At 60.8% G+C, this 23,811-nt stretch overlaps 1 protein-coding gene across 5 annotated transcripts in view; it reads left to right on the top strand.

The window, feature by feature from the left end:
• The window catches only part of SYT7 (synaptotagmin 7), a 60,544-nt gene that overhangs the window by 20,968 nt on the left and 15,765 nt on the right, over nt 1-23,811 (top strand). The window contains exons 2-7 of one of the 5 annotated variants that reach the window (XM_039253526.1): nt 4,283-4,386; nt 8,846-8,925; nt 12,927-13,058; nt 13,966-14,190; nt 17,524-17,895; nt 21,733-21,867. In XM_039253526.1, the coding sequence (XP_039109457.1) occupies nt 4,283-4,386; nt 8,846-8,925; nt 12,927-13,058; nt 13,966-14,190; nt 17,524-17,895; nt 21,733-21,867 (1,048 nt within the window). The remainder of the gene's footprint in view (nt 1-4,282; nt 4,387-8,845; nt 8,926-12,926; nt 13,059-13,965; nt 14,191-17,523; nt 17,896-21,732; nt 21,868-23,811) is intronic. The other 4 variants (XM_039253527.1, XM_039253528.1, XM_039253530.1 and 1 more) reach the window with 4 other exon arrangements.

The following is a 23,811-nucleotide window of genomic DNA, read 5'->3' as shown; positions in this document are numbered from 1 at the left end:
GGGGTGGCAGGAGTTCTGGGGAGAGAGATTCGGCTCAGCACGTGGCACAGCAGCCCTCCTTAATGATGCCTGTTGGTGGAGGGTCTTCCTCCTTGTCACCGACAGGGCTGCCCAATGTGTGCATTGCTGGGGCTGGACTCCGTGATGACAGAGGCCCCTTCTGGCCCCAAACAGAGTGACTCCATGCTGTGGAGCATGGGTTCCCTTCTGGCTGGCAGGCAAGAACTCACGCCTGCACCCCTTGATGGCAATGTCACTTGCTGACTGAGGACACCATGTCACTTTCGGTCACAGCATCAGTGCAATTTGCAGTGACAAGCATTTGTTTCACCTTGGCTTTGAGGGCTGTCTGGGGGAGGCTGGGGGCCTGGGGCGGGGGGGTGGGCAGTCAGACTCCTTGGCTGTAAGATAACAGCAGCCGCCCTGTGCTCTAGAGGCTTCTAGGTCCCCCGATCTAGGGGGTTCAGCTTTCCTTAGCAACAAACCTTTTCCTTCAAATGGAACTTTCTGCAGAAACCCAAGATGTAAGCCAGGGAGATGATGCTGCCTTGTTGCGAGGGCTTGAGGGAGCACAGCCACATCTGCTCTGCACCCCCGTCTGTAGCCCCGGAGAAACTTCCGGGAACCTTACGAGTTCCAAAGAGCACACAAAGTCAAGAGAGTAGCCTTTGACCTGGGCTGCCTGGGCTTGAACCCTGGCTCCCCTACCTGCTACCCAAAGGAGCTCGGACAAGGTTCTTGGCCCTGTTTTGTCTCAGTTTCCCCCTCTGCAAAATGGGGACAAGCATAACGCTTACTTCAGTTGTTTTAAGGGCTGAGCTGTTACCTCCTGTGAGGCACCTGGGACACGTGGGTCATCCTCAGAGGAAGGGTCGGCTCTTCCACAGAGGGAGGCATTGACCTCCGAGAGGCTGAGCGCCTTGCTCATGGCCGCATAGCTCGTTAGTGGCCAGAACGGCCTCAGCCTAGTTTTCCCAGGCTCCAAGCCCAGTGCTCATTCTGCCTGGCCCCAGAATGCTATGTTTAAGATGGGCACTCCCTGGGTCTCTGGGGACTGTTCCTAGGGTGCGCCCCCTGGCTTCTGGGATTGACAGGCTTTGTCCTCAGGGTCCCCCTTCCTACAGCAGGGGTTGAGAAACAGTTTTGAGAAAGCCCTTGTTCAGCAAAGAGAGGATGTAGGCACCCTTGAGAATCGCCCCATGGCCAGGATGTGGGGGGTGGGGTACATGGAGAGGGTGTTAGGGCCAAGGAGCCAGCCGGAGCGGGGCCTTCTACCACAGCACCACGGCTCCCAGAGCAAGAGCTTGCTAACACCCTCCGACCCTGCCCCTTCCCTGCTCAAAAACCTTCCATGGCTCCCATGGCCTGTGAAACACAGCAGGACAGAGCCCCTTCCCATCAGGCCTCACTAACCTAGTCAGCTCCTCAGACGACGTGCCTGACTCCTCTCCCCCCTCCCGTGCCTTGGCCCTTGCTGCTCCCTGTGCCTGGAATATCTTACCCTCACCTCACAGCCAACCTCCAGACCATACCAAATACCACTCCTCAGTGAAGCCTGCCCAGATAGCTCCCTCTTCCAGCACTCACTTCCTCATTTGTGTCCCAGAGCCCTCTGTTTACACCTGACAGAAAGCAAACACCATCAACTTTAATAATAATACCAATCTATTAAGTCCTAACAATAACCCCATGGGTGGGCGCCAGTATATCTTCACTTGAAGACACTGAGTGGTTCAGAGGCTTGTCCAAGGCCATTCAGCTCTTAAGAGAGAAGTTGCGCTCACACTTGGGTCTTTCCTTGGGTGTTTTGGAGCCTGGAGCCCCAGGATGGGTGTCCTGTCATTCACTAGTTCTGGGCCACCTGACAGGCTAAGAAATAATTAGCTGAGGTTTTTTCTTTTTAAGTTTATTTATTTTGAGAGAGGTGGGGAGGGGCGGAGAGAGGGAGAGAGAAACCCAAGCAGTGTCTGCACTGTCAGCACAGAGTCCAGTTCAGGGCTAGAACTCGTGAACTGTGAGATGATGACCTGAGCCAAAACCAAGAGTCGGATGCTTAACCGATCCAGCCACAGGGCACCCCGCCCCTCATGGTAGATTCTTAATGGCCAGTGGCTGAAGAAATATAAGACCAAGAATGGAATTTGTTTCATTTAAAAGTGAGTTCAGGGGCATGTGGGTGGCTCAGTCGGTTAAACATCCTACTTCAGTTCAGGTCATGAGCTCACAGTCCGTGGGTTCGAGCCCCGCGTCAGGCTCTGTGCTGACAGCTCACAGCCTGGAGCCTGCTTTGGATTCTGTGTCTCCCTCTCTCTCTGCCCCTTCCCCACTCACTCTGTTTCTGTCTCAAAAAAATAAAATAAAAAAGACATAAAAAATTTTCTAAAGAGTAAGTTCAGCAGAGGAAGGTGTAAGGTCATTTGCTTTCCCAGCCTGCATAGCAACCCCCCGCTGACCCTTCCAGCAGGGCCAGGACAGTTTCTGTGCAGACAGCTGGGAAAAATGCAGGTCCCCTTCCTGGGACCTTGGTGGCATGACCTGTGGTTACTATGGCCGTCACTATCCCCACTTGTCCTGCCCCCTTCTCTTGGAAGCCTGGAGGTTAAAGATGGAGACTTGCCATTTGGCCTGAGAACTTTGGCCATTGTGGCCCCTCCAGTCTGGCAGAACTGTGTCCCTCCGCCCTGGGCTGAGGAGGACAGGACCTGTCCCTTGGTGTCTGCTGGTTGTCCAGGTCCGAGCCCCTGGGTACTGTGTGCCCTGAGGTTGACAGTGAACCGGGTACAGGGACTTCCTGGGGGCTGAGCCTGTGGACCCCGGGACAGGAGGAAGACTAGTTGGCCTGGAAGGTGGAAAGGTGGGGACCAGGTCAGGGTGGCCTTTTCCCACAGCCGTGAGGCTCAGGAAGTTGAGAAGGGAGAGGCGGGGCCCAAGCTGGATTCTAGAGAGAGCAAGTGGTGAACTGGCAGCCTAGAAGCCTAGAGTGGAAGCAGGGGGGTGGGGGGCCAGGGCCCCTGAGAGCCAGAGGAACTGCTGGGCCCTTCTTCACGAGGCCCCACAGCCAAGCAAGAGAGACTGGGAGCCCAGAAGCTAAAACCGCAGGAAGCAGGACCAGACAGATACCGTCAACTCTTAATTACCACCATCACTGGCACCAAAAAGCCCATGCAGGCTCCTCTGTAAATAAACAGCGTCTACTCGCCTTTAGGACGCACCCTAGTGCACACATGTTTACAGTGCACGTGTGATCCTTGCTGCTCTCTTTCGACTCACTCCCCCACATGAGAATTCCTGGTGAAAATTTGCTTCCCTTGCATTTGGTTTGGGCTCGTGTCTGCAACCACCTGGGAGAAGGCAGGCAGGCGGTTTCCTCCGCATGTGCACGGGAGAAAGCTCAGTGGTTCTGCGACTCGTCCAAAGCCACGGCTGGCAAGTGGCGGGATTCGCACAGAAGCCTGGGATTTTCCTCCCAGGGCAGGTGTGACAACATTGCCGCCTCAAGTATGAGACCCCTGAGCTGCCGGGTGGCCCCTGTGAGCATTTACGCCATTGCAGACAGCGGAGGTGGGGCTGGAGCCTACTGGGTGAGCGCTAAGGCTCAGGGCTAGGCAGGGAGTACAGAGGCCACCTGGGGGTGCGGGGGCTTCCAGCCCACGGAAAGTTGAGCTAAAGGAGGTGAGGGCTGGTCGGAGAGTTCCAGAAATTCCTGTTTTGACTACACGTGTCTCTGTTGAGTTTGGGTCACATACTTCTGAGGGTCTGTTAGTGCCCATGGGGCAGGTAATCCGAGAGAGACCGCAGGAACTAGTCATCGTCCTTTGGGCAAATTCGGCGGGCGTTGTGGCTCACAGTGTTGGAGAGGATGGAAGGGTGCCATGCAGGAAGGCTGCGCAGAGGCAGTGGATTTCATAGGGGGATTGGAAGTGTCCACTGAGGCCTGGCTGGGCTGGGGCACGCTTGGCCTATCCCTTTGAGGTGTCAAGTTTGGGGGATGGTGAGGATCCTCTGGACCTGTGCAGAGCCCATGCAGGAAGGGTCTGGGAGGAACTTCAACCTGCACAATTCCCCCACTTTACAGATGAGGAAACTGAGGCACAGAGAAAGGAAGGAACTGCCTAAGGTCAGCCAGCAAGGCCTGGCTAGAAATAGAACTTGAGACTCAGAACTCCCAGTGGCTGGGGAAGGCAAATGGAAGGGTAGGGTGATTGTTCGGGGCTGCTCTGAGCTAGAGGGAGGGTGGCTGGCCCTGGTCAATGAGGGTCTGACCTGTGTGTGTCCTCCCCAGGGGCGCCCACCCGCGATGTCCTGCTGGTCTCTGCCATCATCACCGTCAGCCTTAGCGTCACTGTCGTCCTCTGCGGCCTCTGCCACTGGTGTCAGCGCAAACTGGTGAGGCTTCTGAGGGCCCCGGAGGCGGGGCTGGCCCTGCACCCCCCCCCCCCCATACTGGCTCCTGAACCCTCTCAAGGGCGCGCGCAGGTGACCCAATCGCCCACGTAGTCAGGCACAGGTCCGGAGAAATTCACACGTAGGCACGCACCACGTTTGCCTGGATGTTGGCCCCTTCTGTCTGTGTGTACACCCAGAACCACACACCTATCTGTCTGTGTGTACACCCAGAACCACACACCTATCTGTGTGTACACCCAGAACCACACACCTAGGGACACACCTAGTTTGTGGACAGACGTGGGACTCAGGCATTCCACACGCTCTCAACTACACGCACACACGCCGCACGTGCCGCATAAAGAACCTCAGGCAAACGTGCGGATGGAGAATCTAGGCCCCCTCCCAGCCCCCGCCTCCCGCCCCACTCCCTGCCGCCCACTGCCCCCGCCCCGCCCCGGGGCTGGGCGTGGCCGAGCCAGGTCTCCTGGCCAATGAGGAGGCGCTGCCCGTCCCGCCCCACCCCCAGCGCCCGCACATCCATCCTGGTTCTTGGGGTTTGTACAAGCACAAACGGCTTCTTTTCATTTTTAACGAGGACTGGGGAATTAATGAGCAGGATTAGGCCATCAATAAGTAACGAGACCATCAGGAGGGACATTCATCACCCGAAGGCCCGGGAGGGGGAGCTGGGCTGAGCTATCTACGCCGCCGCCGCCTGCAGCCACCGGTTCCCCAGAAGCGGCTGCAAGGCTAGACCCCCACTCACCACCACCCCGCTTCCCCTCATCCTCCTCCACCCCAGTGCCCCAGCCCAGAAGTACAGTGGGGACTTTGGGGAGTGCCGTGGGGCACTCCCTAAGGTGGACCCAGAGGTGTCGCGATGTGGGGCCTTTCCTGGGCTTAGGTGAAGAAGGGTCCCCGGCAGGTATCTCCATTTCCTAGATTGTGCATGGTGGGAGTGGGGGGCCAGATGTCACTGTCCAGCCACAGAGGGGCCTTAAGGACAAGGCGAGGAGGGCTGTGGCCATGGGCAGTGTGTAGCTGGGGGCCTCAAACCCCAGTCATATGGAAGAAAAGGGCCAGACACCTCTGGGGAGAACCCAAGAGGCCCATGACCCAGCATGTCTCCTTCAGGAAAGGCACACTCAGGCACTGGGAACATGGCCCTTCATCCTGGGATATTCAGCTTCAGGGAGCGCCTTAGAGAATGCCCTGCTGTGCCCCAAGCAGGAGTGTATGCATAACCTGGGCCTGTTTGCTCTGGGTGTGGGGGTGCAGGTATGTGCAGCCAGGCTGGCTGCTTCATTGTCCCTGGATCTCTGGTGTCTGCATCTGGGGGGGGGGGGGGGAGGGGGGGGCTTGGCCACGTGCCTATGTATGTGAGTGTCCTCGGAGGCCCTGGGAGTGGCTGAGCATGCACACACTGCAGCCCTGTGCGTCTTGTTGCGNTGGAGGAGGGGGCTTGGCCACGTGCCTATGTATGTGAGTGTCCTCGGAGGCCCTGGGAGTGGCTGAGCATGCACACACTGCAGCCCTGTGCGTCTTGTTGCGGGGCATGTTGGCCTGTCCGGCTGTCCGGCTGTCCGGCTGTCTGTCTATGTTTGAAAGCAGAGGAAAGTATGAGCAGGGCAGGCCCCATGGGTGACCTTGAGTGGGGGGCTTTGTGCTGAGTGTGTCGACTTTGAGGATATTGGTGCAGTGTGTGTGTGTGTGTGTTCACCTCTGCATGATGGAACGTGCTTCTCATCAGATCCCCACCGGAGTGAGCTGATGCTTGCTTCATCCCCACTGTCCCGGCCCCTCCTGGGAAGTGCTGCAATGTGTGTGTGTGTGTGTGTGTGTGTGTGTGCACGCGCGCGCGCGTGCACACGTGCTGTGGTGAGAGCTTCTCCCCCACCCACCCACCTGGGGACCAGCATTCAAAGATGACAGCTTTTGTAGCAGGTGTGTGTGGGGGGCTCTCAGTGCAGGAAGCACTCAGGCATCTTAGAGCCCCAGCCCCTCCTCCCAGCCTCCAGCCAGGAACTTCTCCAGGGGTCCAAGCCACAGTCTGTCTGTCCCTTTTGACTTCCTCCCCTGAGCTGCCCAGCCCCCAACCCTGCCACAACCCCTCTCCCAGCCCCCCACATCAGAGGAGCCTGGGAGCTTTCTGCCCCGGGCTGTCTCTTGCTTTATGGAAAGGGCTTTAAATGCTCGCTGCACAGTTGCTGGGCTCTCCTTGCCTGCCCGTCCCCCCAGCAGCAGTGTTGTGATACCCTGACAGCCCGGATCCCATTTCCAAACATTAATAACTTCCTTAATCTCCAGCTGGCTTTTTCCAGATCAGCGTGGCCAACCCCCTCCCTGCAAAGCAGGCTGATTGGTATTGGGTTCCTCAGAAGCCACCCAGTGTCTCCTGGACACTGCCTGGGTTTCCTGTCGTTGCCCCATTGACTTCCCCCTTCACCGCCCCCCACCCCCCAGCCCAGCCCGCCTTCCTGTCCCAATAGCACCCAGAGGGGAAGGTTCTCTGAGCTGCGGAAGGAAGAGGCGCAGGCCCTGGATGAACTGGGGACAGCCCACCGCAGCCAGGCCTGACCTGGAGGAGGGGCAGCTGACCGGCCTTAGAAGCAGGTGCTGACCTAGGGCAGATTCTCCAGCCAAAGCCGGGGAGAAAGAGGAGAGGGAGTGAGGGGTGGGGGTGAGGGGTCCTCCCTGGGCCACCCTGCCTGAAGTGTGGGGGAGTTATGGGGATGGGGCTCCTCCCTGTGTCCTGTCCAGAGAAGGGCCCTTGGCCAGCATGGAGCATCTCAGGTCCAGACTGGTCATTGTTCGGGATTTGAACTTCTGTGTAATGATGGTACAGAGCAGAGCTGGAGCTGAGAGGGGGCAGCTTTTGCGGACTCTGAGGATCCAATAGCTCTGTTTTTTTTAACTCTTAAAGTTTTGGCTCAGAGGCAACAGCCTGGGCTGGGAGTCCCCAGGGCAGGGGAGGCATGAGGGGGGTGGTTCCATATGATCTTTTTATTTTTTTTCTGAGAACTGCCAGATACCAGCTTGCACACCGAGTACTAGAGACCAAACAGTCCCTGCCAGTTCGGGCTGTGTCCCCCGGGGTGAGAGCTGAAGTAAGTCAGGAGAGAAATCGTAATTTCTGTGATGCTTCTGGAAGGATGAGGGACCCGGGGCTCATCTGGAGATAGGACACACCTCTTCAGAAAGGAGGAAAAGGAGGTCAGAGAGGCCAAGGGGCTTCAACCAGGGTGAGGCGTTGCTGGGACCAGGCTCTAGTTGCCCCTGAGACCTGGGGGCGCTGGAGACGGAATGAGGACCCGCCCCCTGTACCCTCGCCATTCTGGGGAGCTCTGCTGCTGCTGCCCGGCGCAGCTCCCGCACCCTGGCAGGCGCTGCGGCTGGCAGGAGTGTCAGGGAGGACGGGGATCATGGTGGTGCAGCTTTTATTTTGCTTTAGGGAAGGTGGAGTCCTGAGTGTTGTGGCTGAGATGTCGGTGCATGTGTGAGACGTTGGGGAAACGTGTGTGTGTGTGTGTGTGTGTGTGTGTGTGTGTGCGTGCGCGCGCGTGCGCTGCCACCCCACTGCCCGCGCCAGCCCCGGGCCTGCCCCAGGCCCGTGGCCCATGGGTGCGCGTGAGGACGCTTGGTGGCAGCCAGGAATGTTAATGGTGCTGGGCTCTGCATGAGCTAAATTTAGAAACCCAAACCAAGAAGGTGAATGGCACTCACCTTCCCGGCAGCAGGCCCAGTCCCCAGTGTAGCCGTGGCCCTTCCTGGAGCTGGGGGACCCAGAGCACTTGGACTGCGGGCTGTGCCCTTCCCCCTCCACCCCGACTCAGGCAGGCGTGAGGAACTCTGGGGTGCTGGTTGTTGCCCCAGCCTCAGAGCTGGGGGGGGGGCAGCCTTTCTTCCCAAGGCCGCCTTCCTCTAAAGGAGAGCACTCCGGCCCGGCTCTGCCTTAACCGCCTGAGGCAGGAGGCCCCTAGGGAGCCCCCAGACAGTGCTTGGGGCACAGTCCTGGGTAGGACTGGGCACGAGGCCCTCTCCCTGCCCCCGCCGTTCACATCACTGGTCACCGCCAACCTTGCCCTGCAGGATGCCACCCCCACCATCTGGGAGCGGTGACGTGGCCAGTGTGACGTGGCCAGGCGCCTGAGAGCCGTCTGTCCGTGGCAGAGGGAGATGTGTTTCTGGGAGCCGGGCCAGAGCCCCAGGAGACAGGCAGATCGGAGGGGCCCCATCCCTGGGGGTCAGGGATGGGGTGCTAGTCAAGGGACACAGTAGCTCCTAGAGCTTTATGGGACCAAGGAGCTACCCCTCAGTGGTGACGCCTTCACACCTTGGCCCCACATTTTGTTGCAGAGCCCTCAGCCCAGCCCACTCCCCCACCCAGGTGCATTCTGGGGAGGCAGGGAGGGTACGGTCCTGTCTTCCAGGAGTGACCCAGGCGCTGTCTCTGCAGGGCAAACGCTACAAGAACTCCTTGGAGACCGTGGGCACGCCTGACTCAGGGCGCGGGCGCAGTGAGAAGAAGGCCATCAAGTAGGTGCCAGGCTCTGAGTTCGGGGTGGGAGCATGCAGGCAGTCCCCGTGGGAGGAGCCTCCCCCTCCCCACCCTCTGAGCACATGCATTCAGTTGGGGCCGTTCTCTGGTTCTCTCTCCCTGCCCCCCACCCACACACTCTTAGCACCTCAGGGTGGCTCCTGGGCTCCACCCTTCCTGCCTCTGCCCCCAGACCCTCACAATGTTCCAAGGACCCCAGCCCCATTTCTGGCTGCTCTCACTCCAGCCCCATCTGCCTCTTCCCTCAACCCTGGTTGCTGGTTCCTCCACATCACATACCATCTCCACCCACCCTCCTAGCTCCCCTGCATATCCAAGCTCCTCCCCCACCCCCACCCCCACAACCGAGATCCCCTCTCCTGGGGTGCTCATGCTCTTATTGAAGACCTCAGCAGTGTCCTGAGGGTGACTTCCAAGGTTGGCAGACCTCAGTGCTGGGCCACTTGGGGAAGTAGACAATGGGGACTCTTCCCTTCTCTGTCTGTCGCTCCTGGTCCCCAAGGCCTGTCTTGGTGCCTGTGATGCACCCAGGCTCCCCCCTCTGATAGCCCTCTGCAAGTAGGCAGGCTTGCCTTCCCTGGACCACCTTGGCCAGGGTCACTGGGACACACCAAGGGAAGCCCCCATCAGCCTCTCTACCTGGCCAGAGGCTCTGAAAGTGAGGGTTCTCTCGAGAGCCCTCTCTGCTGAACCCAGGCCTTCACTGGGTGGCTGTCAGGCTGAGGGAGGGCTGGGCGCCCCTCCAACCTAGCCTGGCAAGGCCCAGCCTGCCAGCAAGGGGCTTGGCCTGAAGGCGAGCTGCCCTCCCACCCTCCCTTCCTTTAACTCAGGGCCCCCACCATCCCTCTCCCCTTCCCACTGCCTAGTCTGTCCACTTTCCTGTCCATCCTTCTCCCTTCTTCTCTTCTCGCTCCCTTCTCCCTCGCCCCTGCTCCCGAGGGCTCCCTACCTGCCCCTACTGTTTTCATCTCTAGCTCTGACCCTGTTTGGGGCCATCACAGAAGCTTCCGGTGGGTGTGTGTCTGTGGTGGTTGGGGTGTGTGGAGGGGGTTGGCGCGCAAGTGGCGGGTGGGTCTGCCAGAGGTTGGGGCTGGGAGGAGGCTCAGGAGGAGGCCTCGGGAAGCCTTTGAAGCTGGGTCTGGTTGTACACACGCCGGTCTTCAAAGCCGGGAGCTGCCGGGTCTCAAGGGTTTGTTGCAGAACCCAGGCCCCAGGCTTCCCAAAGGCAGTGAGGGCCCGCGTGGGGCCAGGCTGGCTCCCTCTGCCGCCTCCAGACCAGGCCCCTAACCCAGTTTGCAGCTGGGCCAGGGCGCCTGTTTCTGCCTGGCGACCATGACCTGGGATACATGTGGTCCTGGAGAGTTGCAGAAAGGGCGGTGGGAGGAGACAAGATACCCAGCAAGGAGGCGGGCTCCACGGGCTGGGACAGCACCCTTGGGTGCTCTGAGACCACGTGAGGGCAACAGCAGGTACCCCCCACTTCTCTGTAGCCCTGCAGCCCCCGCCCCCTCCCACCCTGCTGAGCCATCAGAGCCTCTGCCTCAGAGGAAGGAAACCTGTGTACATGCCCTTAGGCCTCTAGGCCTTTACCTCCTGCCAGGGCCCAAAGCCAGTAGGGTGGCAGGAAGCAAGGCTCACCCATTGCACAGTCTCCTCCTGGGCTTAGGACCTCCTCTGAAGGGATCTGTGGTCAAGGATCCTGGGGAAGTTGCATTCTTTAGCAGTGCTTCCCAAACTGTGTTCCTCAAAGCACCCCATCAATGATTCATAGTTATTCTGTGAATCATTGAGGCTTCATGGGTTCCATGACCAGCTATGTTTGGGAAACACTGCACACCGTGTCTCTCCCTCGTGGAGGGACTGGTCTTCACTGACACATTAAAGGGCCTGAGAAGTCCTGCAGCAAAGGAACCTTTGTGCTCCCCAAACTTTTAAAATGAAAGATCCTCTTTTCCAGTACCGCAGCAGACAACATGAGGGACCCTGAAGTTCCTTGGAACAGGGTGGGAGACCTGCCTTGCAGTGATGACCCTGGTGGCTCTTTCTCTCCAGGTCCTAGGATTGGATGGCCCTCGATTTTGGAGATGGGGGGGGGGGCGGGGGAGGGAGGCCTTCCAACCTTCCCATCTGTGTTATGCTGGAGGAGGGGACCAAAGGACGTCTCTGGCAGGGAAAGGGTCTCCTGTTGAGCGATCCTCCCCAGGGTGGGGCCTCCCAGTGCCCAGGACCTGTCCTGCCTCTCCCACCCTAGCCTCCACTACCCTCCTCACAAACCGGCTCAGGACTTTGACTCTGAACCCTGTGTAGGGAGCCCTTGTGAGATATTTCCAAGGTGCACTCTGGGGATAGACATGTGCTGTCCACACCCCCCTGGGCCAGGACCACCATCTCCTCTGGGCCTGTGGTGGCAGCTCAGCTTCTCTCCTTTGTTTCCGAAGTTGAAGGCTGAGGACCAAGGTCAAGGTCAAGGTCAAACTCCAGTGGTTGGGGGGGAGGGAGAAGCAGGTCCCCCAAGAACATGTTTGTTTCATCTCCAGGGGTGTGCCTCCCTGACAGTGCCCCCACCCCAAACACCCCCAGCAGGGCCCTTGCCTTGGCCTTGAGCAGAGGCACACCTCAGCACAAGCCAGGCCCCTGCCCCACGCTCCTTCCAGGGGCCCCTTCCCCCAGATGCACTTCTGAGGTCTCAGGCATGACTCCCTTCCAGAATGTTCCTTTGGCCTGTTCCTTCTGCCTTTCCTCTCCCTGTGCTCCCAGGCCTGCTCCTCGGGGCCCCAGGAGCCTGACAGACAAGCGGATGGAGCCCCTTGTCCTTGGTTCCTGGTATTTCCAGGCTGTGGCTTCTGATGGCCGAGGCTTCTGCACCCGGCCCCCAACGGAAGTCCCCACATTTCCTTCCCTGTGCTTCCAGCATATCTGCTTCATTGGTATGACTTGTCTCAGAGCAGGAGGGGGTGGGAAGACTGGGGCTGAGGGTCCCTTCCAGACTCCATGTTGGAAAGGGACTGGGGCGGGGGGAGGAGGCACAGGGAGAGGCTGACGTGACTGGCAGGTCAGGTATGTGTTGAGGGCCTGAGGCTGAGTGTCCCCATCAGGCCCGCAGAGAAGGGCAGGCTCCCTCCACACAGGCCCCAAAACATTGAATCTGAAGGGCTCCTGGTGACTTGGGTCACACCCTCAGCAAGGTCGGAGGCCTGGAGGTGCCTTCTCTTTTCTGGGGGGGCGGGGGCAGGGGGCAACGCAACCACCACATCTGCAATGAGTGGAAAGTGCAGCTCAGCTGAGACCCCACGAATCCCGTGTAAAGGCTGCTGTAGCCTAGGAGCGGGAGAGAGCCGAGGAGGCAGGGGGACCTCGGGCCGATGGGAGGAAGAAAAGATGGGCCGGGGCACCGGGCCTGCCCCAGGAGTGGCTCACTGGAGGCGGATGGAAGAGGGGAGACCCTCAGGTCCCCACTGGGAGAGCTGACCGCCCAGCGGTTACAGCGAGCCTTCTGGTTTTGCAGGCAGGGAGGCCAAGGCCAGGTGGGGGTCTGGGGGGAGGGGCGCGGGGACCCAGCCAGTTGGCCACAGGGTCTGACCTACCTTTCCGCTCTTTCCAGCCAGAAACCGGTACCCTCTCCTTCTCCCACTGCCCCCGCCATCCTACCCCAGGCCCGTCCCCAGCCCCGTCTCCTCGCCTCCTCTCTCAACATCTTTCTCTCTCCCACCAGCTTCCCGGGTGCGAGGCTCCGGTGTGCCTGCCTGCAGCTCGCCTCCTTTCTGTGCGGCTTCTCCCGGCCCTCGAGTGTGTGCGCGTGTGCGGGCGCGTGCGTGTGTCCCGGCCGCCTCTCTTCCTCCCGCAGGAGCAGACCCCGGCCCCCTCCACTCTTTGTGCGCCCGGCCCCCGGGGCCCCGTCCCCCTCTGCCCCCACAGGACTTGCAGCTCTTGTTTCTCCTTGTATCTCCCTGTTTTCTCCCCTCTCTCTCTGCCCCTCCAGCGATCTAGACAGAGACTTTTGGAATAACAATGAGAGCACAGTGCAGCAGAAATGGAGCTCCTACCCTCCCAAGGAGTTTATTCTAAACATTTCACCCTACGCCCCTTATGGCGACCCACGACTGTCCCTCAAGTGAGTGACTTTACCTGGTTTGATCATATGTACCGAGTCTCCGCGCACGCCCTCCTTCCTCCTCCCGGCCCTCACTGCCCCCCCTGCTCCTCTCCCCGGACACCCCCACCCATGCACCCATGGGCAGGCTGACCATGGAGACGAGCAACCCCTCCTGCCTCCCCTCGCCTGCCTGCCCCGCTCCCGCTCCCTCCCCCAGGGCCAGCCACGCAAGAGAGCCCCTCCGCAGCCACCCCCGCCCCCCGCCCACAACACCCCCAGCTGGTCCCGNCCCCCCCCCCCCCCCCCCCCGTGCAGTCAGGATGGGGTTGCCCGTTCGGTCCCTCCCTCTCGGTGTGGCTCGCTTTCTTCCCCCTGCTGTGCGCTGCTGCCCTGGCTGTTCGGTGGTGGTGGTCGGTGGTCGGTGGTCGGTGGTCGTGGTGGCGGTGGCGGTGTTGGCGGTGACGGTGGTGGTGGTGATGAACTCTGACTAACACGGCTTTCTCTTTCTCCCTGCCTTGGGGCCTCCTGGCCTGGACAGCCCGCTCTTCCTCCGTCGTTAACCCTTCGTTGTCCTGTGGGATAGAGTTGGAGGTGGCTGCCCTCCCCCCACCCCCGCCGCCCCTGCCCCAGGCGGTGGGGAGGGGCCCCCCCTCCGTTGTCGTGGTGCGTTGTTCTCCGACCCCCCAGCCCGCCCGGTCCCCTCTCTCCTCTCTGCAGGCTCTGCTGTTAACCCATTTGCAGTGCTGATGTCTCTCTCTCTCTCTCTGTCTGTCTCTTGTCCGTCTGTCTCTCTCCTCCTCTCTCGCTGTCTCTCTCTTCCTTTTATCTGTCATTGTTTTTCTTCCTCTCCCACCCCTCCCCCACCCCCACGTGTGGCCTGCCCTCTCCCCCCCACCGCCACCCCCCGCCTCCTGCGTGCCCCCAGTGGCACCCTCCTGTCGGGCGCCAAAGTGGCCGCCCCGGCGGGGCTGGCGGTGGAGCGGGAAGGCCGGCTGGGGGAGAAGCCGGCACCGGTGCCGCCACCCGGAGAGGACGCCTTGAGAAGCGGCGGGGCTGCCCCCAGCGAGCCGGGCAGCGGCGGCAAGGCGGGGAGAGGCCGCTGGCGGACGGTGCAGAGCCACCTGGCCGCAGGGAAGCTCAACTTGTCCAAGTGAGTGATGGCCCCGTGGCCGCCGGAGCCGTGAGCTCGGGCCCGCCCCCCGCCAGGGCGGGCAGCGGGACCCCCTGGCATGCCCGCTGCTGCCCCCCAGAGGTGCCGTCCTCGGCCCCTGGCTCATTCCATCCCTTCACGAGGCCCCGTCATCCTTGCCAGTCATCCTTGCCATCGGACGCAACTAACAGCCATCCGGTGTCGCATCTCTGCCCCCTGGCTGCCGCCCTCATCAGTCTCTTTCCTTGCCAGTGACCGAGTCATTCCATTTTCTGCCCCCGCGGCAGCTTCATTTCAGTCCTGGGGTCATCCCATCCTCTTTGACTGGCCGCCGCATCTCCGCCTCAGGTCATCCCCCTGTGGTTGTTCAGCCATTGGACCATCCCATCCCCACCCCCCCTCCGGGAGCCACCCGCTCTCAGCCTGTGTTTGCTGCTCATCTGCCACCGGGCCTTCCCTCTTGCAGCCAGCAGATGGCTCTAGACCCAGAGGTCAAGCCATTCCATTTTTGACCATCCGGCTCCTCCATCGGCTTGCCCCACTCTTGCCTGCACCATGTCACCATCCGTTCCGCGAGGCCGCCACGAGCAGCCGGGCTGTCGCCGTTGGTCTATCCTCACCTCAGCCATCCCCATTGGCTGTCCCAGTCTTGGGCAGCGAGCTGTCCCACGGTCCGCGGTTGGGTTGTGTGTTCCTGGCGGTTGGGTTGTCGAGCCCCAGCTAGCTTCTCTTTTCCGGCAAGGGTGGTCTGGACATTGGGCAGAAGGGCCGTTTCCTTTTTAAGAGCTCTCTGAGCTTGCCAACGCACCTCTCTTGGGTCATGGACACAGGGCTGGCCGCCTGTTCTCAGCAGAGAGCCTGTTCTCTCCTCCTCCACATGGGGCAGCCTTATTCTCATCTGGGCTTTTAGAACCTTCCATTTGCCCATAGCTGAGCCCTTTCAGGCTCTAAATCCTTTGAACTGTGACCATCCTCACCCACTGGGATGCAGGCTCCGTTTTCAGCTGTTAGAATTGCCTCCTTCCCAGCGAAGGGAGCAGCCTCTCACCTAGAAGACCAGCAGCCCCGACCCCTTCTTAGCTGTGGGCTGTCCTGTTCCCTCAAATCAGGCTCATGATTCCCTCTTCCAAAGGCCCATGATTCCTGCCTTTGGGACCACCGAGGGCCCCCAGTGTAGAGGCCGCATTTGCTTGGTGGCCTGGGGAAACACACGTGGATTTCTGCCCTGACCCAGAGCCTTGGGAAGGCCTCGGAGGGAAGCCCCACACCCCCTCAGAGAGCCAGGCCCAGCACCCCGCCCTCCCCCAGCCTGGTCCAGCCACAGACTCCAGGTTGCCCAGAGCGTCCGTGCCATCCGCTGGCTCCAGGCCTGCAGGCACCGCTTCTAGTTTCCTGTGACTGAGAGGTTGTAAATTGGACTAATTTTGGATGTGATAGGAAACCAAAATGAGGCCAGCAGGGAGGAGGAGGAGGAGGCCGTCCGAGGATCGTCCTCCCCTGCCTCAGCCTGACCCCAGGGAGCTGTGGGTCCACCTGGCTGGCCAGGCCTGGGCCTGTCCCTGGTGGTGGCACCGTCTCTAGACCTGAGCCAGGCAAAGGCTGCTGCCCCCTCCAGGACCCCAGCCACGTTTTGCCTCTCTCTCTCTCTCTCTCTCTCTCTTTCTCTCTCATTCTCTCTTTCCTATTCTCTGACTCTCTCTCCTTTTGCGCTCTCTCTCTCTCTCTCTCTCTCTCTCTCTCTCTCTCGGCCCACAGGGGCAGCCTAACTGTTGTGCTTTGGTTCCCAGGGTAGGCTCGGGATGAGCAAAGCTGAGGTCTGGTTGCAGTGGTGAAAGCGGCTCCAAGGCCCTGGGGCCCCTCCCTCAGGCTGCCCTGTGGGCCTAGACCAGGAGCCGGCAAGTTTTCTCTGTAAAGGGCCAGATGGGAAACACTTAGGCTTTGCAAGTCACATAGTCACTTTCAGGACTCCTCAAGCCTGTCACACAGCCATAGACAGGATGTAAATTACTGACCGTGCGTGCCAGGAAAACTTTATTTACAAAGACGGGTGGGGACCAGATTTGGCCCCCAGGCTATAGTTTGCCAGCCCCTGCCCTAGACCACTGGTTTGGGAGATGGAGGGAGATGACCGAGGAGGACATTGGGACCTCTGAGCTCTGGCCCTGCCTGTGGGATGTGCTGAAGTCTCTGGCCTGGGGACCAAGCGGGTGGGTGGGGGTGGGGGGTAGATCTCCAACCCTTCCTACCTCCATCTCCTGAGATGTTCGTGGGTACCACTGGCGCGGGGAGCATTAGCTAAGACGCATGTCCCTGGGCCAGACCTCATCAGGTCCTCGTGGCCACCCTGGGGCCGAGGCAGCTCAGAGTATTTTTCACCTGGGTTTTATGAAGAAACTGAGAGGTGGGTTCACTTTTCCAAAGTCCCACAGCCAGGAAGCGGCAGAGATGGGGCTTGAACCCGGGTCACTCTGACCTCATACTACCTCTAATCAGCCGTGTCCTGGTCCCTGTCTGTCCTCGCCCCCCTACCGGCACTTTTCAGGGATGTTAGGAGGGTGGCCTCCTGCTAGTGCATGGTCACCCTGTTTTCCATCAGGACAGTCAGTGGCTGGAGAAGTGTTTCCGGAGCTCTCGCCTCATCTGCTCTTTTCCTGGGGCCCCCTTCCCTGAGGGGGAGGCGTGCCCCAGCTATCAGGAAAGGATGCTGGACCTAGAAATGAGAAAGCCTGGAAGGAGGGCCAAAGATCTGCACCGGCGGGCGGCCCTGGCCATACCGCAGAGGTCGGGAGGTGGGGGACGGTCCCCAGCCTCCATGGACCAAAGATACGAATCGCTGGCTCTCCCAGACCCGCCCGCTTTACTAGGCCAGCCCTGCGGCGGCCTGGATGTCCTCATGTCTCCAAAGGCCAGCCGTACTTAGATCACAGATGCAGACTTTCCTGGGGTCCCCGGCGAGAACGCAGCACCTCCCTCCTACATGGCAGGCACAGGGCCCTGGGGCCGCCTTCACCACGCAGCCTCCAGCCTCCACAGCTCCCGCAGCCACTCGGACACAGAGGTGTCCGGGCACCAGCCCCACCGAGGCCGGAGGGTGGGCTGGTCCGGGCTGACCTGGGGGGGCCGCAGGGTGGGCTCGGGGGAGGGGTCTGGTGGCCTCCCGGGTGAGGTGGTGGCGGCAACAGCAGCGGCGACAACCGTGACGGAGGCCTGGTGAGGTCCAGCAGAGCGTGCCCTGCGCTGGGGCCTCCTAGTCCTGACCCTTGGCTTCTTTCTCCTCCACTGTGATCCCTTCACCTGCTTCTCCTTTCTCTCCTCTCCTCCACCCGCCCCAAGTTTCGAGGACTCCACCCTGTCCACGGCCACTACCCTTGAGTCTATCCCCAGCTCCACGGGAGAGCCGAAATGCCAGCGACCCCGCACCCTGATGCGGCAGCAGAGCCTGCAGCAGCCGCTGAACCAGCACCAGCGGGGCCGGCCGCCCAGCCAGCCCACCACCAGCCAGAGCCTGGGCCAGCTGCAGGCCCACGCGGCCCAGGCGCCGGGCCCCAACCCCCGGGCCCCTGGCCGGGGCCAGGCTCGGCAGGGCGCCTCGGCCGGCTCCAAGTACCGGGCGGCCGGCGGCGGCCGTAGCCGCTCCAACCCGGGCAGCTGGGACCACGTGGTGGGGCAGATTCGAAACCGAGGCTTGGACATGAAATCCTTCCTGTAAGTCCCCCCCTTGAGCGGGCCGGCCCCCACCTCCTGACCCAGCCTCTTCCCCCCCATCTCCTTGGGAGTGGCTGGCCCCGCATGAGTCCTGGCCCTCACTGCCAGGGTGCTGGAGCAGACTCGGCCAACCCCTTCCCCCCAAGCCTCTTGCGGCTGGAGGCTCCTGCCTGAAGCCCCCCCACCATGTAAGGATTCTTATCTGAGCCACCCCTCTGAGGACCCCAGCTCCCTCCTACTACCTCGTTGCTTCCCGGGGCTCGGAGAAGGTCCCTCCACTAAAAGTCCGTGGGGGGCACTAGACAATGCCACTGAGGCTGCCCATTCAGCCTCCTCTTCCCGCTAGTCCCAGGCTGCTCCTGGCCTCCCTGACAGCCTCCCCTTCCCCCAAACCTGGGCACTGGCCCTGCCTCCAACCTTCTAGATAACCTCCTCCCTGTAACCCGACTCCGCTCACCTTCCTGCCCCCCCCACTTCCTCCCTCCCTCTCAGTTCCTCTGTCCATGCCACCAGCCCTGTCCTCTGCCTCTCTGACCTTCTACAGCCACCTGTCCTCCAGCTCCCAGAATGACCCATCCTGAGGACAAACCTCAGATGTCCCCCCCCCTCCAAAAGCTTGAGAAAACGTACTTTCTCAATCAGAGCCTTTCAAGTGTACAAGTCTGGAAAGTAACCACACACCGTGGGTATCTGACTAGCCATCCCCCACTCCCCGCCCCCAGCCAGGCGCTGCCCCGAAACCCCCCTCACTGATAGGGCTCCTGCCCAGGGCACCCTCTCTCTGCCATCACTCTGAGAGCCCAGGGCAGACCTGGGCTTTGGTCCCTGGTCTCAGTCACCTCCTCCGGCCTAACATGACCTTCCTTCCAGGCTCTGGGGATTATTCCCATCACCCAGGTCTTCCTGGGAGCACTTTTCATGGAGCAAGAGACCAGCACTAAGCCTGGGAGAGGAGAAAGGGAGGAGGAAAGGGAAGGCCAAGGTCAAGGCCCAGCTCACTGGCAAGATGTGGGGATCCTAAAGGCAAGCAGGTCCCTCCAAGCCTCCTGCCTCTCCAGCTGAGGCTCCAGGCCTCCAGGGCAGACAGGAGTGCGGGCCCTGGCAGAGGCCACCCGACAGAAGAGGCCCTGCTTCCCACACCCGTGCAAGTGGCCTGTGGCCCCGGCCTGGCAGTACACGCTGCCTGTGACTCTACTTGGCAAATCCAGGCAGCACATCTGCGGGGGCTCTCCCCCACCCAAGGACCCTTGGGGATCCAGCCGGCGCCTGCATGAGACAAGACGCCCAGCAGAGCCCCCTGGCTTCCAGGTGGCGGTTTGTCTGGCACTGGCGTGAATTAGGAGAGTGGAGGGAATCGGTTCCGCTGTGGCTTGAACAGAACTGGGAGCCTGAGGGCCCCGCCCCCCTCGGCCCCTCCAGAGCTCAGGCTACTCCTTGCACAGCCATCACCCTGCCTCCTGTTCTGGCAGCCATCACACTGGCACAGGGCCGTCCCCAGGCCCTGGGAAGAAAGGACCCGGCTGCAGGAAAGCCTCTGTGTACCAACCCTTCTGAACCCTCTGCAACCCCCCAGGTCAGCTGGTATTTGACGAGCCGGAACTCAGGCAACAGCATCCTTTGTCCACCCTCCTCTGCCCACCTCTGGCTTTCTGGGCCCCTCACCTGCCACCTCTAGAGATCACCCAGCCCCCCCACCCTGCCTCTGTCATTCCTCACAGCAGGGGTCAGTGATTTTTTTTTTCTGTAAAGGGCTAGATTATAAATACTTTAGGCTTTGTGGTACACGTGGTCTCGATCACATTTTTTAAAGCAACACTTTAAACACGCACAAGCCATTCTTAGCTTGTGGGCTGTAGGAAGACAGGCCACCAGCTGTACTTTGCCCACCTCTGACCCCTGCCTTCCAGTCTCGCTGGTGTGCTTCTGAGGCCCTTCTCCTGCCCCAAATGCCGCTCCTGGTAGAGAGCCAGGGCGGGAGGGCCACCCCCTCTCGCCCGGGAGGGTGGCCGTTCCTCCTGCCTAATGGGTGTGAACCTCCCGCCCCCAATACCGCCAGCTTCTCCCCAGACCCTCCACGTGCCCCTCGTTCTCACCCTTGCAGCCTGTGTTGCCGGAGAGAATGACAAATTGGGAATTTATGCAGAGGAGCCGTTTTGTTTTTAAGAAGAGAGAAAGGGAGTATCTGAAAAATGCATTAACCAGGGAAAAACATGTTGTTTTCGCTGGGTTCTCCTTCCCCCAGCTCAACCAGCTCCCAAGCAGCCAAATGGAATTTTACCAACTCTGAAACAGTCCCGGTGGGCAGAGAACAAAGAAAACGAGGATTCTTCCTGAGGGAAGTGGAGTTGTTTCCCAAAAGTTGGAAGCTGAATGGAGGGTCAGCCTGGATGCCTGACATAGGAGGCGGGGCAGTCACTTAGCTTCCCTCACTGCCATCTCCCATTTTCCCCGGAGCACCCCCTGCCCATGCCACCCCCAAGTGTCACTTCTCACCTGCTCTAGTTCCCTGTCTGACCACCTCTCTAGGAAAAAAACCACAGTCGGCTCTTCTCCTCTAGACCTTGCCCTCCCGGACTGTGGTTGAAGTGGCAGACTTCCTGACCCAGGTTTCCCCCCACCCTCCAGAACATTCCATCAGGCTTACCAGGTTTCCCTCGGCCCTTCCTGAGACACATGCTTTCCTGCCGGCCGCATCCAAGATCCCCCCTCTTTCTTTGGATGAGAGACCCAGCGCTGGATGAACTCCAGAAAATGCCCGTGAACTCTGATGGCTTTGGGGGGCAACAGGTCATTTTTTGGTCCCTGGAAAATGCTGGGTGACCCCGCAGTTACCCAGGGGTTCTCTGAGAGTGCCCAGTATGATAAATATCACGCCTTGACCTCTGGCCCCACACTGCTTGCCCCACGTGGCAGCTGCTTATCTGCCTGGACTGAGCCTCCCTTGAAGCAGGATGGCCACAGCCTCTTCCAGACCTCCCTCCGTGCACACGTGAGCCTGCAGGACTTCACCAGACCTTGCCAGGTTCCTGCGTGTGGCCCTCTCTCCGCCTTTGTTTTTTGGTGACTTCTGGACTGCTTCTCCAGGGATGAGTCCCCAAAACTGGACCCAAAAGACTCTACAGATCTCCAGGAAGGGGGGTACTCAAGAGAAGGCCTGTGATGGTCAGAAGGGACCTCCATTCTCCTCCGATGGGCCGTGTGTCCAGGGACCCTTCCTGGTGTCAAGGACGTCTGGCTGACCATGACCCACAGATGTCTGTACAAGGGGCTCCCATGAGTACAGGGCGCCGTGCCCATTGGATTTCCAAGCTTTCTAAGAACCTCCCACCTGGGAGCCAAAACCTGCCTGCAGAGTCTCAAAGCAAGATGGACATGGAGCCCCTCCCTCTTCTCTCAAGGGCCCAGAGGGTCAGAGCAAGTAGCCTCAGACCTTTGTTCAGCTGGTGATGAATTAACCTGGAAAGTCTGCGTGCCCCCAGGGCCCATTCTCTCTCTGCACACACACGCTGCTTTAGCAGGTCTCTCTGCCCAGCCCCCGCCCCATTCTCTCCTGAGAACCTTGCTACGCCCCCAAGGCAGGCTGGGTCTGGGGCTGCAGAGCCTCCCCTCCTCCCCTCCTCCCCTCCCTCCCTGACTCCACCCCACTCCGTTCCACAACCGTTGACAGTGCTAAAGTGTGGTTTCTCTCCTGCAGGGCCAGTTTCTTACGCTTGTTTCTTCTCTCTCTTTGTCTCTGTCTCTGTCTCTGTCTCTCTCCTTCTCCCCTGCCGCCCGCCCCCGCCTACGGGGCCTCCGCGTTTCCTCCCCGCCGGCCGGTGGGCTGCCCGCCTCGGGCAGGGAAGGCAGGATGGTGGTGCTATCCTTGGTCTTAGGGCTTTCGGAGCAGGATGACTTTGCCAATATCCCTGACCTGCAAAACCCAGGAACCCAGCAGAACCAGAACGCTCAGGGGGACAAGAGGCACGACCACAGGCAAGGGCCTGCGGCGGCGGCAGAGATGGAGGCGTGGAGAGGCCGCCTGCCTCCACCTGCCCCGGCCCGGCTGCTGGACGAGGCGGTGGTACCCTCGGCGATCCCGGAGCGGGAGGACTGCCCCCTCCCCGGCTGGTGCCCTCACACACGCCACCCCCGGGGATCCCGTGGGCCCGAGGCCAGTGTGGCCGTCCTGGGGCCATTCTGGATCAAGCCTGCTCCCCGGGCATGCTTGCCCTCGCCCGGAGCAAGCCAGCCTTTCTGCCCCATCTCCCTGCTTGGCTCCCCTCTGCTGCCCCTCATCTTTCATCTCTGCCCTACCCCTAACCCCGAAATCCCCGTTTCTCTGGTGGTTGGTGGGCGGGGGGGATGTAGGGAAGGGGCAGCAGCCTGTTCTCCCTCATCCCCACCACCTCAACCCCCCTCTTTGCCTGGAGATCCCGCTGGGGTGTTGGTAGCACCCCACCCCCCTGCTGCAGGGGTGCTACAGAGGTGTGGCCGAGCTGCTTGGCTGACTGAAGAGGAACCCCACGGCGGGGGGGAGGGTCGGGGGGTATGGGAGAGGCCTGGTGACCAGAAAATACTGGAAAGGCAGCCTTGAGCCTGCGGTGGCAGGAGGAGGGAACAGGCTGAGGGGCCGAGAGCGGCCAGCAGGTGCGGGTCAGGCTCCCTGTGACCAGGCGCCCCGCTGCTGGTCCTCAGGAATGGCCCGTATGGCCCCAGCACAGGCCGAGCAGAGGGCTGGGCCTCTCACCGTCCACAGTCTTGGCCGTCAGGAGCTCAGGGGCGCACCTCGTGGTGCCTCCTGTCTCAGGGAGGGCATGGAGCCCTCATGGGGAAGGAGATGGGGAGAAAGGTCCAGAGGTCCCAGGGCTCGGGCAGGGCCACAAAGGCGGGGTGATCTTGCACCCGTTCTGGCCCCCTCCTGTCACCTGGCCTTACGCTGGGCCAGCCACACAGCTGTGGTCATGAAGGGAGGGCTCGTCACCTTGAGCAGGTTGCTTCTCGCCAGACCAAAGCCCTGCAGGGGAGTGTGTGGGCCGACAGCCAGGATGCCTACCTTCTGCCCCTGGTAGTGCCAGAGCTGCGCTCTGCAAATTTGGGCGAGTTGCTGAGCCTCTGCCTCCTCATCTGTTGACTAACAGAGTGGATAGGGTGGCCCCTTCCAGCTCAGACATGCTAAGCTTCTAATGAGGGAGCCGGCCTTCGGACTGGGTGGGTGGGTGGGGGCACCCGGCTGATCCTGTGAACTGGGCAGGGATCCTGGCATTCCTTGAAGCCCTCGGGGCAGGAAAGGCCTGCCCCAGGCTCCTGTGGGTTACGGAAGGTAGGCCAGGAGTTAGACAGCTGCTTGCCTGTCACTCCAGTGGTTTCTGGAGACCAGCCCTCTCATTTTTGTTTTGTTTTGTTTTGTTTTCCTGTTGCATGTCTATGGTGGACATGGCCAGAAATCCCCAGAGAGTGGGAGGGGAGAGCGAGACCTGTTCTTTCTCTCAGTGGCACACAGATGGCGTCAACCCTCGAGCCCGTGTCCTGGGGAGCGGGGGCGGGGGGGGGGGACAGAGCCTGCCACCTCCAAGCCACCTGGCGCCACAGAAGTCCTGGGCTGGGCCGTGGGCGGGCCAGAGTGCCAAGGAGAGAGGGGCCAGGGGTCATGGATGAGAGGCCGCGGGAGAGGGCTTGAGGCCTCTGGAAGCCCGCCGCGCCCCTGAGCTCTTTGCTGGGGAAAGGTGTGAAGCGTGAGGGAGCAGACGCAGGCTGGAAACGAGATTTCACATCACCCATGTGTTCATTAGCCGGCTCCATTTCCACCCACAGCCTATTTTTACCTCTTTGCCATGTAGGTCTCCCTCCGTATTCTAACACGCCCATCCCTTCTGATCCTTACATCAGCCGTCCCTGCCTTCCTGGGAGAGGTGGAGGTGGAGGTGGAGGCCCTGGGCC

The sequence above is a fragment of the Hyaena hyaena genome, unplaced genomic scaffold (genome assembly GCF_003009895.1).
Source record: "Hyaena hyaena isolate Hyena2069 unplaced genomic scaffold, ASM300989v1 scaffold_456, whole genome shotgun sequence".
Taxonomy (NCBI): Eukaryota; Metazoa; Chordata; class Mammalia; order Carnivora; family Hyaenidae; genus Hyaena; species Hyaena hyaena.
Note: the sequence above shows the minus strand (reverse complement) of the source record. Positions and strands in the feature narration are given on the sequence as shown.